We start from the raw sequence: 16,972 nt of genomic DNA on the forward strand, positions 1-16,972 counted from the left end.
CTGGAACTCTCTAGCTTTCTCCATAATCCAGTGCATGTTTGCAATTTGGTCTCTGGTTCCTCTGCCCCTTCAAAATCCAGCTTGCACTTCTGGGAGTTCTCAGTCCACATACTGCTTAAGCCTGCCTTGTAGAATTTTAAGCATAACCTTGCTAGCGTGTGAAATGAGTGCAATTGTGCGGTAGTTGAAGCATTCTTTGGTACTGCCCTTCTTTGGGATTGGGATGTAGACTGATCTTCTCCAATCCTCTGGGCACTGCTGAGTTTTCCAAATTTGCTGGCATATTGAGTGTAGCACCTTAACAGCATCATCTTTTAAAATTTTAAATAGTTGAGCTGGAATATCATCACTTCCACTGGCCTTGTTATTAGCAGTGCTTTCTAAGGCCCATTTGACTTCACTCTCCAGGATGTCTGGCTCAAGGTCAGCAACCACACTACCTGGGGTAAAAGAGACATCCATTTCTTTCTGGTATAGTTCCTCTGTGTATTCTTGCCACCTCTTCTTGATGTCTTCTGCTTCTGTTAGGTCCTTTCCACTTTTGTCTTTTATTATGGTAATCTTTGTATGAAATGTTCCTTTCATATCTCCAATTTTCTTGAACAGATCTCTGGTTTTTCCCATTCTATTGTTTTCCTCTATTTCTTTGCATTGCTCCTTTAAGAAGGCCTTCTTGTCTCTCCTTGCTATTTTTTGGAAATCTGCATTCAATTTCCTGTATCTTTCACTATCTCCCTCGCATTTTGCTTGCCTTCTCTCCCCCGCTATTTGTAAGGCCTCGTTGGACAGCCACTTTGCTTTCTTGCATTTCCTTTTCATTGGGATGGTTTTAGTTGCTGCCTCCTGTATAATGTTACAAGCCTCCATCCATAGTTCTTCAGGCACTCTGTCCACCAAATCTAAACTCTTAAACCTTTTCCTCATTTCCACTGTGTATTCATAAGGGATTTGACTTAGATTGTATCTTACCGGCCCAGTGATTTTTCCTACTTTCTTCAGTTTAAGCTTGAATTTTGCTATAAGAAGCTGATGATCTGAGCCACAGTCAGCTCCAGGTCTTGTTTTTGCTGACTGTATAGAGCTTCTCCATCTTTGGCTGCAGAGAATATAATCAATCTGATTTCGATGCTGCCCATCCATCTGGTGATGTCCATGTGTAGAGTCGTCCCTTGTGTTGTTGGAAAAGAGTGTTTGTGATGACCAGCTTGTTCTCTTGGCAGAACTCTATTAGCCTTTGCCCTGCTTAGTTTTGAACTCCAAGGCCAAACTTGCCAGTTGTTCCTTTTATCTCTTGACTCCCTACTTTAGCATTCCAATCCCCTATAATGAGAAGAACATCCTTCTTTGGTGTCATTTCTATAAGGAGTTGTAAGTCTTCATAGAATTGTTCAATTTCAGTTTCTTTTGCACTGGTGGTTGGTGCATAAACCTGGATTACTGTGATGTTAAAAGGTCTGCCTTGGATTCGTATCGAGATCATTCTATCATTTTTGAGATTGCATCCCAGTACAGCTTTTGCCACTCTTTTGTTGACTATGAGGGCCACTCCATTTCTTTTACGGGATTCTTGCCCACAGTAGTAGATATGATGGTCATCCAAACTGAATTCGCCCATTCCCGTCCATTTTAGTTCACTGATGCCCAGGATGTCAATACTTATTCTTGCCATCTCATTTTTGACCACATCCAACTTACCCAGGTTCATGGTTCTTACATTCCAGGTTCCTATGCAATATTTTTCTTTACAGCATTGGACTTTCCTTTCGCTTCCAGGCATATCCGCAACTGAGCGTCCTTTCGGCTTTGGCCCAGCCGCTTCATCAGCTCTGAATCTACTTGTACTTGTCCTCCACTCTTCCTCAGTAGCATGTTGGACGCCTTCCGACCTGAGGGGCTCATCTTCCAGTGTCATAACTTTTATATGCCTGTTGTCTTTGTCCATGCAGTTTTCTTGGCAGGGATACTGGAGTGGCTTGCCGGTTCCTGCTCCAGATGGATCACGTTTGGTCAAAACTCTCCACTATGACCTGTCCATCTTGGGTGGCCCTGCACAATATAGCTCATAGCTTCCCTGAGTTATTCAAGCCCCTTCGCCACGGCAAGGCAGTGATCCATGAAGGGGTCAGCCAATAGGACCATTTAAAAAAAAGAGGAAGAATTGCCTCCTCATTTCTGGTTGCTGCATATTTAGCATGAAGGGACAGCACTAATATACATTACTAGGACTATGTTTGCCAGCTGCTATTTTTAATATATATATATATATATATATATATATTAACTTTTTTCATGAAAAAAACAATCTTACAGTATATATCAGGTATGTTCATTGGCTTTGTGTGGACCCCAAATAATGAGGCAAATTGGGGCAATCTGAGATAGTCTTTTGCAGAGCTATTTTTATAGAAACAGAGGCGCCAGAACTCACCATGAATGCCTCCCTTGTTCTCTTAGAATGGCAATGGCGCACACCTGAGAGGTGCCAGAACTGAGTTCTGGTGAGTTCTGGATGGGGGGGGGGGGGAGCCTTGTCTTTTGCCTAACTGAGTGGGAATGTGAGAATAACAAGGCATGTCAAGGCAAATCAGGTGGTTCCAACCTGCTAAGTTGTTCTGCTTCTTCAGTGTTTCCATACATTTATATGCTAAGATGACTGGGGAAATGCCCAGAGCTTGAGAGGGAGAGGAGGTGGGGACATTTTGACAGACAGCTCTAGCTTTTAATCATAGTGATTTTCACGGCACTCCAATCACAGAAAACTGGGGAAGGGATGTTGAAGTAGACTTGTACTATTGGACTAGCTTACTCCTTTCGCAAACAGTCTTTTGCAAAATAAAATATAAACAATAAAAACCACAGTGCTCTTCTTCAACTAGAGGGGGGGCGAATTTCCCCACTCTTTTTATAATGAACCCAGATTATTTAAAATCAAAACCAAACAATGAATTCAATTTTTTTAATTATAAATTACTCAGCATCATAGCTGTAGGACATTTTTGTCAGCAGGTTTCTTACCTTGGGGCACCACCCTCATGTCCCAATTTTCAAAATTGGGAGCACATGATTTTTATTCTGTACCCCCAAAATGGTAACATGTTTCCGTGTGGGAATCATTTCACTTATCTGCCTAAATTTTGGCAGTTTTCATGCCCTCAAAAGGGGTAGAGCATGCCTGCAATTTGCATTCAATTTTGGTAGGGGGAAAATAGTCATTTTCCATTGCATGTTTAGTTCAATCTACTGTGCATAACTAAAGAGGGGTATACTGAATATCCAATATTTTAACAGGAGTGTATTATAAAAAATGGGATGCTAGAATAATAGCAAATCTGTTTGGATACAAGATGGAAGGTAGGCCTTGGACAAATTTGGAGGAAAAATGAGCTCTATTTATTTTTTGAACAATAACAGAGATATATGGTTAGAGACATATATTGGTCCACATATATTGTTTCAATTTGATTAGATTGTGAGTACTTTATGTGAATGGGTGGGGGGAGAAAATCAATAAAGTAAACCTTGAAGTACATCTTGGGAAGTTGCTACTTTATTTGAGAAATTGATAGAATTGCAATATAAATTTGAAGTTATCAATTAATTTTACATCCAGCAATAGAGGAATGGTGAGCAGCTTTATGCCAACAGTCTCATCAGACATTTCTGTGTCACACCTGCAGCAGCAGGGCAAAGTCATATCAAGAATGAATAAATACAGACAGCAAAGACTCAAGCCATGCATGCATATAGAATGGCAGGTAAAAGCAGAGGAAAGTAGCAGTCTTGGCGAGCAAAGAGAAAAGATGTAACAGGAAGCTGTAGATCTAAGGAGGGAAAAGATGGTGGAAAGGAAATCTAGAAGGAAGGCTACAGTAAATGATATACTTCCTAGAAGTATGGTCACATAGTGCCTGTCAGATGTTCTTGGTCAACTATGACCACTAGTCATGCTAGTCCAACAATATCTGGAGGGCACCGCATTGGCTATCCCTGTCCTCATTACCTCTGCCACCTCACTCTTTGTTCATGCCATACCTCATTCTGGAAGACACTATCTAATACAGGGGTCAGCAAACTTTTTCAGCAGGGGGCCGGTCCACTGTCCCTCAGACCTTGTGGGGGGCCAGACTAGATTTTGGGGGGAGGGAATGAACAAATTCCTATGCCCCACAAATAACCCAGAGATGCATTTTAAATAAAAGGACACATTCTACTCTTGTAAAAACATGCTGATTCCCAGACTGTCCGCGGACCGGATTTAGAAGGCAATTGGGCTGGATCCAGTCCCCGGGCCTTAGCTTGCCGACCCATGATCTAATACATCTGATACACAGTGCAAGATATGGAGTGTTATGCAAGAATAGACAGCATTGACTAGATGGATTTTAAATCTCTATAACCTCAGAATTTTTGGAACAGTCAATTGCATTTTCTGAAGAGCCACTTATATGGGTACAAACGTTCCTTCTTGTACCCCACTGCTAGAAGCTTTTCATCATGAAATGACACCTGTGCTTCAATTATCCTTGTCCTGAATGTTCTAAATATAGAATGGTGCTGTGGCTTTTAACCTGAGGAAGCATCAACATTGCAATTCTGACTAGTGGAAGAAATGAGGCAGCATCATAGGATAACAAATTCCTAGTCAATCAGTCTCAGAATGAAGATTCTAATTAGCCGGGTAACAATAACAGTGCAGAAGAGGTACCTGACATTCACAAACCATTCTCAGAAGACAGGAGACCAAGGTCCTTATTGCTTTATATGGCAATGGCATGACTTTTGATAGTGGCAACTGAGGCATCTAGATTGATAACGTGGAGATTACATTTTGAAGCAGACCCTAAAGCAATTGATAAAATTACTATTTACTGTTTTTTTAGGGGTTTTTTGTATGTGTGTGCTTTCATGCCACATCCATGATAAAAGACGGATGGAAGAATGGTTTCATTCTGCCCTGTGAAATGTATTATTCTAAAAATTCACAGGGCAGCAAAAAGAGAAGAGGAACAAAGTTGGTGGCATCTAAGCAGATACAGTGGTACCTCTGGTTACATACTTAATTTGTTCCGGAGGTCTGTTCTTAACCTGAAACTGTTCTTAACCTGAAGCACCACTTTAGCTAATGGGGCCTCCTGCTGCTGCCGCACCGCCGGAGCATGATTTCTGTTCTTATCCTGAAGCAAAGTTCTTAACCTGAAGCACTATTTCTGGGTTAGCGGAGTCTGTAACCTGAAGCGTATGCAACCCAAGGTACCACTGTATAGCAGTCCAAGCACCTGTGCAATGTCCCATCTTCATCTGTGGTCACCTTCTATACTGCAGAGAATACTATATTTCCTGTCATTCCTTGCACCAGTCCCATTCCTCCTGCTCTTCTCTTTCCTATGTGGATATTTGTGAATTTATGTTAGTAAATATTGTTGAAGTGGTTTAAAAGATTTTTTTTAAAAAAAGAGAGAGGGGAAAAAAGAAGGCAAAAAGCTACTATGCCACATGAAAAGAGGAAACAGTGCCTGATTCCAGCAGGCAAACTTTGAAGCAGTGTAAAATGGATATATACACCCATTCATAGATATTTCCAGCTTTGTCTTGAAGACATAATCCTCATCTTTTTATTCTCCCCCAACTGCTAATTACCTGCTAATTAGTAGAAACTGTGATGACTGTTAGTAGTCTGGGAATTTCTCTACTAAGCTGGAGTTCTGTTGCCACCCACAATTACTAGGTGTTCTGCACTGTTGATGAGTCAGAATGAGCTTTCATTTTTTCCTCCACTACCAACATTAGTAACATGAAGACTACACAGTTCTTAGAGCAGGGCCTGACTGAATGGGCTCTGTTGTCGCATGAATATTGCGAAGTACTTCTACAGCACCTGGAGCCTTTATCATCAAGGGTATCTGAGCTTTCAGTTTTTAAAGTAAACGGCTAGACCTCACATTTCAAGAGCAGGTTTGAAAGCATCATGCCACTATGTGGTAAAGGCGGAGAGAAAAGCAAGGATCTGGTTGTTTGTTAGACAATGGGCTGTTTTCATTATGCTTTCAAATAGTAGTGTACTTTCAATTTTTGGGAGAAGTTATGAGAATTTACTTCAATATATTTCATATTATACATTGCTAAAGGATAAAGAAAAATTCAGAACAAAAATATTATAAATTAAGTGCACTATGTAAGCTATTTTTTTAAACTGACCTAATCTAGAAAAAAGAAAAGGCATATTGTATCCATTATATACTTATTTTTTTTTATAATAATTTTTTTAAAGAGTTTTGTTGATACAATAAAGAAAAGACAGAATAAACAGAAAATAAACATAAGAAAAAACAAGCATAAAATTTAACATCTTGCAGTACCCATCTTTTCTTCATCCTTTGGACTTCCTCACATCTCACGCTCCTGCGTTCCAAATTTATAATGCTTCAGCCAGCAACTTATCACCTTATTTCAATTCTTATTGAACACATTTCCAATATTTTGTCCCTAATTTTGAAAATTTTTATCTAGGTCTTAAATATCTAGTTTTAAACAATGTTTATTCAAAATTTATTTTTCTCATAAAGTTCACTCATTCTCATAATATCTATCAACTAACTTAATGGGCCCTGTTAGTCAAATCTGTCATCCTTCCTAACACTCATATAGTTTACAATGTTTTTGTAGATAATCCTTAAATTTCTTCCAATCCTCTTCCACGGCTTCCTCTCCTAGGTCTCAAATTCTGCCGGTCATTTCTGCAAGCTCCATATAGTCCATCAGTTGCATCTGCCATTCTTCCAGCGTGGGCAAATCTTGAGTTTTCCAATATTTAGCGACGAGTATCCTTGCTGCTGTTGTTGCATACATAAATAATGTTCGATCGTTCTTTAACACCCTCTGGCCCACAATGCCCAGAAGGAAGGCCTCTGGTTTCTTGGGAAAGGTATACTTAAATACCTTTTTCAACTCGTTATATATCATTTCCCAGAAGGCCTTCACCTTAGGGCAAGTCCACCAGAGGTGAAAGAATGTTCCTTCAGTTTCCTTACATTTCCAACATTTATTATCGGACAAATGATATATTTTTGCCAGCTTGACTGGGGTCATGTACCACCTATATATCATTTTCATAATATTTTCTTTCAAGGCATTACATGCCGTAAACTTCATACCGGTGGTCCATAACTTTTCCTAGTCAGCAAACATGATATTATACCCAATGTCCTGTGCCCACTTTATCATAGCTGATTTAACCGTTTCATCCTGTGTATTCCACCTCAGCAGCAAGTTATACATTCTTGAAAGTAATTTAGTCTTAGGTTCTATCAGTTCTGTTTCCAATTTCAATTTTTCCACCTGGAACCCTAACTTTTTATCTAATTTAAAAGCCTCTTTAATCTGAGCGTAATGTAACCAATCTCGCACTTTATCTTTTAGTTTCTCCATACTCTGCAATCTCCAATTGTCTCCATCTCTTTCTAATATTTCCCAATACTTTGGCCATTTAACCTCCATATTGGGTCTTTTCACTGCTTTAGCTTCCATAGGTGATAACCACCTCGGGGTCTTGTTTTCTAATAAGTCTTTATATTTTGTCCAGACATTAAACACTGCTTTCCTGACAATATGATTCTTGAAATTCTTATGAATCTTAACCTTGTCATACCACAAATATGCATGCCAACCAAAAGCATTGTTAAATCCTTCCAAGTCTAAGACATCAGCGTTTTCAAGAAGCAGCCAGTCTTTCAGCCAGCAGAAAGCTGCTGATTCATAGTACAACCTTAAGTCTGGCAGGGCAAACCCCCCTCTTTCTTTAGCATCAGTTAATATTTTAAACTTAATTCTGGGCTTTTTGCCCTGCCAGACAAATTTAGAAATATCTCTTTGCCACCTCCCGAAACACTCCATTTTGTCCACAATCTGTAAAGTCTGAAAAAGAAACAGCATCCTTGGCAATACATTCATTTTTATAGCAGCAATTCGGCCCAACAAGGAAAGTTTCAATCTTGACCAACTTTCTAAGTCCCTCATGATTTCTAACCAACACTTTTCATAATTATCCTTAAATAGACTCAGATTTTTTGCTGTTATGTTCACCCCTAGATATTTTACTTTTTTCACCACATTTAATTCTGCCTCTTTCTGAAACCTTTCTGACTCTGAAGTTGTCAAATTTTTTTCCAGTACCTTAGTTTTTTGTTTATTTAATTTAAATCCCGCCACCCGACCAAACTCTTGGATCAGTTGTAATGCCCTTTTCGTACTAGATTCTGGCTCCTGTAAAGTCAAAACTAGTTCATCTGCAAAGGCTTTAAGTTTGTACTGTTTCGCTCCGACCTGAATTCCTTCCACCAACCGGTCCCCTCTAATCATATTCAGGAGCACCTCCAGGACCGAAATAAATAACAGAGGGGAAATAGGGCAACCTTGTCGTGTTCCTTTTTCAATTTTAAACTCTTCTGTCACCACATTGTTAACTATCAATTTAGCCTTTTGTTCTGAATAAATTGCATCTATCCCATTTTCAAAACCCCGTCCCACTCCCATCCCTTCCAAGTTTTTCTTCATAAACTTCCAAGAAATGTTGTCAAAGGCCTTCTCCGCATCTATAAATATTAACACTGCTCTTGTATTAATATTTGTTTGCAGAAGTTCCAAAATGTCAATAATATTCCTTGTGTTAGCAAACAAATGTCTTCCTGGGAGAAAGCCTGCCTGATCTTTATGGATCACATCACTTAAAACCTTTTTAAATCTGTTTGCTAGAATGTCTGCAAAAATTTTGTAATCCACATTGAGAAGGGAAATGGGGCGGTAGTTCTTAAGTTGTGTCTTTTCCAATTCTGATTTAGGTATCTGTCAGGGACTCAGCGGGAGCGCAGGGAGGAGAGGAGATGGAGAGCGAGGGGGAGCAATCCGAGGGCAGCGTAGGAGAAGATGACAGCAGCCCGATAGATTCCATGAGCCTCTCCAGCGAATCGGAAGATTCACAGAAGGGGGCGCCGATGGGCAGGGCAAGGGGCGACCCAAGGGGGACACCCCAGAAGCAAGGGGCCAGCGGGGACTCCCAGAGCAGCAGTTGGAAATCAGGACCAGCTTCCCCACCAGAGCGTAGTGGGGGGGAGGAGTCCCAGGTGTCAGAGCCCACATATGCACCACCAGCGAGAGAAGATGAGTCAGGGTTGACCACGCCTCCATCGGAGAGCTTGTTAACGGTCAAGAGGAAAGTTGCAGGCTGGGTGCGCGTGCCAAGTTCAAATGTACAGGCGAGCGGCACAGAAGGTAGCCCAGATAGGGAACCAGGTCCTAAAGCCCGCCGGAAGGAGGGGCAAGAATCATCAGGGTCAGCGTCAGAGGAGTCCAGGAAGGATGAAACCCTAGCGGGCAGGAGGGCCCAGAGGAGAAAGGAACTTAGGAAGAGGTGGAGCAAGGCGAGAGTCTTAAACTGGTGTGGAAGGGGAGGAGACTCAGACGGGACTTCGCCGGTATAAGGTCGAGACGTAGAGCTGCACGCTGCGGCTTTAAAATGGAAACTGAACCTCAATAAAGACTTTTGTACATAACTACAGCCTAGCGTTGGTACATAACTACAGCCTAGCGCTGGGACCTGGAGGCAGCTCTGACAGTATCAATGTGATGAAAGCTTCTTTCCACGTTTCCGGTGCTTTCTTCCCCTCCATAATCTCATTGCAAACCTCCATTAGTGGGTATATCAAGTGATCTTTCAATGTCTTATAATATTTGGAGGTAAGCCCGTCAGGCCCTGGGGATTTGCCCAGTTGCATATTCTGAATGGCAACTTCAATCTCTTGTAATGTTATTTTGCCGTTCAGGATTGATCTGTTTTCTTGGGACAACCTTGGTAGTCCATTCTTTATCAAAAATTGTTCTATCTCCGCCTCATCTTGCGGCCCTTGGGTATATAATTGTTTAAAATATCTCTGGAAGCACTTCCTAATGTCCACAGGGTTCTGGATATTTCTTCCTTCAATCTCTAGGTTAGTGATCGTATTTAATTTTTGTCTCTTTTTCAACTGCCATGCTAGCAGTTTTCCACATTTATTTGCCGAATCAAATGATCTTTGTTTCATCAACTCAACTTTCCACTCCACTTCCTGATTTATCAATTTGGAGTATTGTGCCTGGTGAAATTTAATTTCTTTCAAGATCTCCTTTGACTTCAGTTTCATTCTTAGCTTCTTCTCACAATCTTTGATTTTCTCCAAGATCTTATCTCTTTTCTCATTTTGAGCTCTTTTCTTTGCAGCGTTCTGTTGTATCAGAAACCCCCTCATAACCGCCTTACTTGCGTCCCAGATGATTCTTTTTTCCACCGTGGTGTTCAAATTTATCTCAAAATAGTCCTTCAAAGCTTTTTGGGCCCTTTTGGTAATCTCCTGATCTCTGAACAGTTGTCATTCATCTTCCATCTAAAGGAGCCGGTTGGAATTAGTCTCATATCCATCTTTACGGCATTATGGTCGGAGCAGGTCTTTGGGCAGATTTCCACCTTTCTCGTCTTAGGTGCCAGACCTCTAGTTATCCATATTTGGTCGATTCTTGTACATGTCAGTTGGGCTTCAGAAAAGAATGTTCCCTCTCTTCCCAGGGGGTTCTTTGTCCTCCAAATGTCAATCAAGTCCATATTGTCAGTCAGTTCAAAGAAAGTTTTAGGTAGTCTGCCATCTTTTGTCACATTTAGGCTTTGAGACTTGTCCATATTGGTTGATGCCACCCCGTTCATATCTCCCATCATAATGATGTTATCATAGTCCAGATAGTCCAGCATTGTCTCATGCAGCTTCTTATAAAATTCCGATTTCCCCTCATTTGGTGCATAAATTCCCAATATCAAAAACTTTTCTCCCTGATTCTGTATCTCAATAGCCAAAATTCTTCCTTGGTCATCTTTAAATAGAAATTTTGGTGACAGGCTCTCCTTTGCATATATCACCACTCCTCTTTTCTTAACTCGGTCCGAAGAGATAAATCCTTGGCCTAATCTTTTATTTTATTTATAAATCCATTATATACTTAATTGCTTATGAACCCTTGATTCATTGTGTATTTTCAATGTGACCACTAGCACTAAATAAATATATTGGAATCTTGGGTTACAGAAGGCATTAGTTTAATCAAAAACATGTGCTGTTCAACATGGGTTCACATGGGTTCACATGGCCAGTTTGTAAGATAATTGCAGAAAAAGCAATTTTCAGCTTCCAGGTGCTTAATTACACACTGGCTTGTGTGGGGAAAATAAGTCCACTTGACAGCACTCTGAAAGTCTTGTAGGACCAGGTTACAACAATGATATCTGAGCATGATGCTTAAAAGCAATTTACATATTAATATAATGAATGATGAGCTGAAACTCCCTGATTCAAATTCCAGCTGAGCCACAAACTCAGTGGTGGCTACTCTCAGCCACTGTCTCCTCTTTGCTATTGGTTTAACTGAAACCTTCATCCCCTTCATAAGTTACACATGTGAACAGATCTCCATGGACAGAAGAGTTGATCAAGTATTGTAATCACACATGGAAGCTTAAGTGCATAGAGTTCCACCTTTTAACAACATTGAAAATGAAAGAGAGGTGTGAAAAAATGGTCTGCTTGGATTAAAGAGTAACATTCCATAAGTTACTTATTGTGTGACCTGTGGACATACAGTATGACTATGATCCTCTGTGTATTTGGCAGCCATGTAAACAGACCCTCTGCATACTGACAAAAATGCATAAGCTCCCTTCACACCAGTGGTTGTCAGAGATAGGAAGAGTGACTTGCAACTCACTAAAATGGTTTCTGTGCTGGAGGTGGATAATGCAAGCTCTTCTATACATCACTTGATCAGGAGTGAGAAACCATAGAACTCAGGGCCAAATATGACTGTTCATGTCTCTGTTCTGTCTGGCCTTGGGATTCTCCTCTTCCATCTCCAGGCCACACATCTCACTGGCCTGGCTCTACATTTTGAACCCCGTGGAAAATATTGGAAAAGAGGAAGCATGGCGATAGCAGGTTCTGACAATGAGCAAGAAAATGCTTTCCTGATTGTGGAAAGGGCCAAATAGGGGCAGGATCGGCTTGTCACACCAATAGCCCACAAGAGTCCCCCCTAAGATCCATCAGAACCAATCTCTTTCCAAAAGGAGAAGGACAAAGTGAAAACAAAATGGTGGCCTCACTCTTTGCAGGAAACAGAAGACCATCTCATCCCATCCCTTTTAGTGTGAGTGGCAACCCAACCTAATAGCAGCGATTTATATAAGTATTCTCCAGGAGATATTTCTTGTTGCCCTTGGAAAATCCTGAGCCCTCATGTTCCTAAATAGTCCATCCAATATCGAATTAGTTACTCCACTGAACATGAGTACAAATGGTTCCAAGCTAGAAGGCATTAAAATGATTCAAGTAATGTTGTCTAGAATATGAATGACTAATGGCCAATTTGGTTTCACCTTTCTGGAGAAGTAGGTAGGAAAAGGGTAATGGTACAAGTTTCTGTGTGGTCCAAAAAGCCTGGTCTGTACAGACAGAAAAGCTCACTGAAGACAAGTAGCCTCCTTCAATGGGCATCCCATGAAGAAAAACAGTGCTTAGCCTCTGCCCCTCGGGTCCTGCAATGCTATTGGCCTGGCCCTTAAATTCATGTGTTATGCAGATACCCTGCCTGACTCTCCATCACCGTCTGGTCCTATAGCCCTGGGAGTGACAGAAACCCAGGGAACTGGTATGGATGCCTCAAATCTCAAGGCAGGGATGTCCAGATCTGACAGCTCCTAGGGGTGTGGATATCTGGGATCCTGGTTCTCCTACTGCTTTGAGCAGACCCCAAGTTAGAGATCTGGGCAGCACTAGCTTTATGTGTGTGTGTTTTAGTTAAAAAGCAAGAGAAAGAAAAGGAACCTTAGCCATCCCAAAAGGTTTAGCAGCAGCTTTTTCATAAAACATTTGGAGAAATTTATTGCCCCCACCAAGCTAATGAACGGTCAAAAAAGAATTCTTTGAAATTTCTAGCACATCTCTACTTCTTGCATTCTTGTGGCCTCTGAAAGTTTGTGACTCATCCAATGGAATACTTGAAGGAACCAATAAATTTCTGAGGAAAGCAATAAACTGCATGCTGATCTCTAAAGTCAACAACAGAGGGCAACTGAAAACAATCCTAAGAGGTCTGCAACAGTTTATGGCATGGATTCCATAAACACAGGTTTCCTTTGAAAGACTATAGAATGAAAGAATTGTGACCTCAAAGGTCACTTTGTCCAACCCCCTGCAATGCAGGAGATGAGGTGATCTTAGAGAAGCTAATCTATATATGGAAGCAGAAATAAAAATTAAGTTCAAATATTTCTCAGAAAATACATTGCAACCTAACAGAAGTTGGCCAGGAAAAAGACCATACACAACTAAGACTATTTTACAATGCTGTAATATTAGGGATTTGAAGACAGACTTTTTCCTCTTTACTTAACCGCTGAATGCAACAATGCATTCTAATCATGGACATGCACAATGCTCCAGGGTTTCTCTTTAATTTAAAGGCCTCTTGCACACAACTGAGGACAAGCTGTCTCAGATACCTTGCAATTTCCCACAGTTCACACGGCTTATTTATGTGCATATTCCATATCTTTCTAACTTCCATTGCCCTGGGCTAAACATAATTAAACACACAATGAGGGGGCATAAACAAAAATGGATTTGGTTGGGGAAATTGGTCGCATCACTAATGTGTTGGTTGCGTTCTCACAAAATACACCTGCTTCTCTGATTCATCATATAAACAAGAGTTACTGGAGGAGACTAACCCTTTCCAGATCATCAGCAAACTAAGAATGAGCAGCCTATTTGAGTTTTGTGTCAATCAGTGCGCATTTCCCTTTTTGTGGGGTTTTTAAAAAATGCACTAAAATGGATTTAAACTGTATGCATTTTGCACACATTTTGTAAATATTTCCCTAAAAACACATCTCTGTATGTTTTCCAATGCATTTCCACCTAAAATATTCATTTTGTTTGCACTTTGCATCATAACTTTGGAGGTGTACACTCAACCCCACAGTCTATATATATATATATATATATATATATATATATATATACTCACCATTTGGTGTTAACAACAATAACATCTGTGCTAATTGCAACATGAAGCAGCTAGGGAAGTAAAATATGTTAGCAAATTCAACAGTGCTTAGTTTGTTTTTGGTTGTTAGTTTGTTAATGTTGCTAATATTGTTCCGTGGATTATGAATGCTGTAATGCATTGTGAGTTTTATAATATGACTTTTCTTGTGGATGTGCTGTTTAGCCTATTTCTTAAGTTGTATTGTTAATAGTGCTTTATAGACAGTGGCTGTTTTACTGATGATTTGTTAATTATTTTATCATTTATGTTGTAACTGTGATGTTCTACTGTGCTATTATTTATTGTATGTAAGCTGCTTTGTGACTCATGTGGCTGAAAAGTGGCAAAGAAATATAATAAATGAAAGGAATGAAGAATTCCAAACTGTATTTGTTACCACCAGAGCTGTTTCTGTTCTGCTGCACTTCAGTTTTTGCCAAATACTATGCTATTCATCTTACTGCCTGGTATTTAATGAAGGTTGATTAACTTCCATAACAATTTATGTAACTTGCATTCATTTCAATGTTTAAAAAAATGTGGAAATGATTTAAAATAAAGTAACTAATTATGTATTGTTTCTGGATTTGACAATGATGTGAACAAATTGATTTCTGCTCCTGACCACAGATGAACACATGAACTGCAGCAATTTCCAATTTTGTCAGAATTCTCTGACATCCACAGATGTGGCGAACAAGGATACATCATGCTATGGTCTCTGAAAATATTTTTCTACCACAGATGTGCTGCATCTCTTTCTGTAGTATAGCCATACATGGTGGTACTCTGCTTCCTTTCAAATGGAAATATCCAGTATAACACTAGCCTGTGTGTGCATAAGAAAGCAGAGAGGAACCTGACTTTGTGTTCTACTTCTCTTTTGATTTTCTTCTTTTCTTTTTCTTTTTTACTGGTGTAGCACTGTCGAATCTTAACTGTGCAAGCACCAGTAGCTAAAGAGGAAACATTTCACTTTATGACACTTACTTGGAGTGTTGAGCAGACGTGACTTTTTGCAGTGGTAAGCTGTCTCCTGTTCACAGTATTCGGCACTATTTATCATGGCCTCCAGCTGCTCCATGCTGCTGTTGTAGTTGAAGCTCATGGCAAATGGTTTCTCTGGATCTGCCCCACGGACTCGAGTCAGCTCAGTATTGTTGTGCTGGACTACAGTCCAGATCTTATCTTCTGTTAAGTGAAACAAAATGGGGGAAAGATGAGAAAAGCGGGAAAAGTCAACAACAGCATCTGGTGCATTTCCCTATAGATACTGGAGTGTGTGTGTATTCCAAAAAGGGTACTTTTAAACAATGAGACATATACCAAACTGGTGCTGAGGACAATGTAGGCTTCAACTGCTACCATAAGTGAGACAGATGCAATTCTGATCTTTTCCAATTATGGCTAAGAAGCAGGTACAGCAACAATCCTCCCTAGCATTTGGTTTCCTGGCATTACTTGCAAAATTCCCAGTCACTTTCTGAGTCAACATGGGTCAACAAAGCACATGAGTTGTTTATCCATCCAGATAAGTGATATCACTGGACTAAAGATAGGACTGTTGTCTGGGCATCAGCACTGCACTCCTCTAGAACAAGAGAGCTCTCAAAACCGCTAGATACTAAGGCGGATTCTCTGCTATTAAGTGCTGACCTTGAAGAAACATGCCTGATGGAGAGGCAAAATTGGCCTTCTATTTTAGTGCAGTGTAAAGCCGATAGCCCTTTCTTTTATTTTAAGCATAAAACTGAACTGATTTAGCTACTTTTTAGCTACTAGCTTCTTGAATAGGAAAAAGGTAAAAGGAAACTTTTAAAAAAGGCTCTGCAACAAAGTATTGTGCCTTTCCTTACAACTAAGGAAAGAGAAGAAAAAGAACAACTGTGCAGAGATGGCCATCAATTAAATTTGCTACAGGGTTGAGCTTTGAACTATTATGGAGATCAAAGGTTAGTAACAAACACCATCCAAACACACCAAACTCCTGTGCTTTAATAGCTAGCACATTATCAAATAATGAAACCAACACATGCTTATCTTGAGGGGAGGACAGAAAACAGGAAGGGATGGAGACATTGCAGAAAATACACCTCTTTCTCTATATAAACCATGCTTTTCAATGCAAACAAGGAAATAAGAACATAAGAAGAACCATGCTAGATCAAATCAAAGGGCTATTTACAGCAGCATCCTGTTTCACACAATGGCAAACCATTATGGCTATGGCAGTCTGGAACCAGAGATGAACTCAATAGTCTTTTCCTGTTCATGTTTGCCAGTAATTCGCATCTTGCCTCTATCTGGACGTTCCAGATCACCATCATCACCAGCAGTTATTGATAGCCTTATCCTCCATGAATTTGTCTAGGTAAAGGGTAAAGGTACCCCTGCCCATACGGGCCAGTCTTGACAGACTCTGGGGTTGTGCGCCCATCTCACTTAAGAGGCCAGGGGCCAGCGCTGTCCGGAGACACTTCCGGGTCACGTGGCCAGCGTGACATCGCTGCTCTGGCGAGCCAGAGCCGCACACGGAAACGCCGTTTACCTTCCCGCTGGTAAGCGGTCCCTATTTATCTACTTGCACCCGGAGGTGCTTTCGAACTGCTAGGTTGGCAGGCGCTGGGACCGAGCAGCGGGAGCGCACCCCGCCGCAGGGATTCGAACCGCCGACCTTTCAATCGGCAAGTCCTAGGCGCTGAGGCTTTTACCCACAGCGCCACCTGCGTCCCAATGAATTTGTCTATCCCCACTTAAAAACCACCTAAGATACACTTTATAAAGCTATCTAAGATGCCCACCCCACTGTTTAGATTTTTGTTTTTAAACAGCAAGAAAATATTGGTGTGAGGCA

The 16,972-nt window shown here is 40.6% G+C and overlaps 1 protein-coding gene across 2 annotated transcripts in view; it reads right to left on the reverse strand.

Moving 5' to 3' along the window:
- Nucleotides 1–16,972, reverse strand: part of CNTNAP5 (contactin associated protein family member 5) — a 319,852-nt gene that overhangs the window by 93,402 nt on the left and 209,478 nt on the right. For both annotated transcript variants that reach the window (XM_079968601.1, XM_079968602.1), the window contains one exon: nucleotides 15,109–15,309. In XM_079968601.1, the coding sequence (XP_079824727.1) occupies nucleotides 15,109–15,309 (201 nt within the window). The remainder of the gene's footprint in view (nucleotides 1–15,108; nucleotides 15,310–16,972) is intronic.

The sequence above is a fragment of the Podarcis cretensis genome (assembly GCF_951804945.1).
Source record: "Podarcis cretensis genome assembly, chromosome: 1".
In the NCBI taxonomy this organism is placed as follows: Eukaryota; Metazoa; Chordata; class Lepidosauria; order Squamata; family Lacertidae; genus Podarcis; species Podarcis cretensis.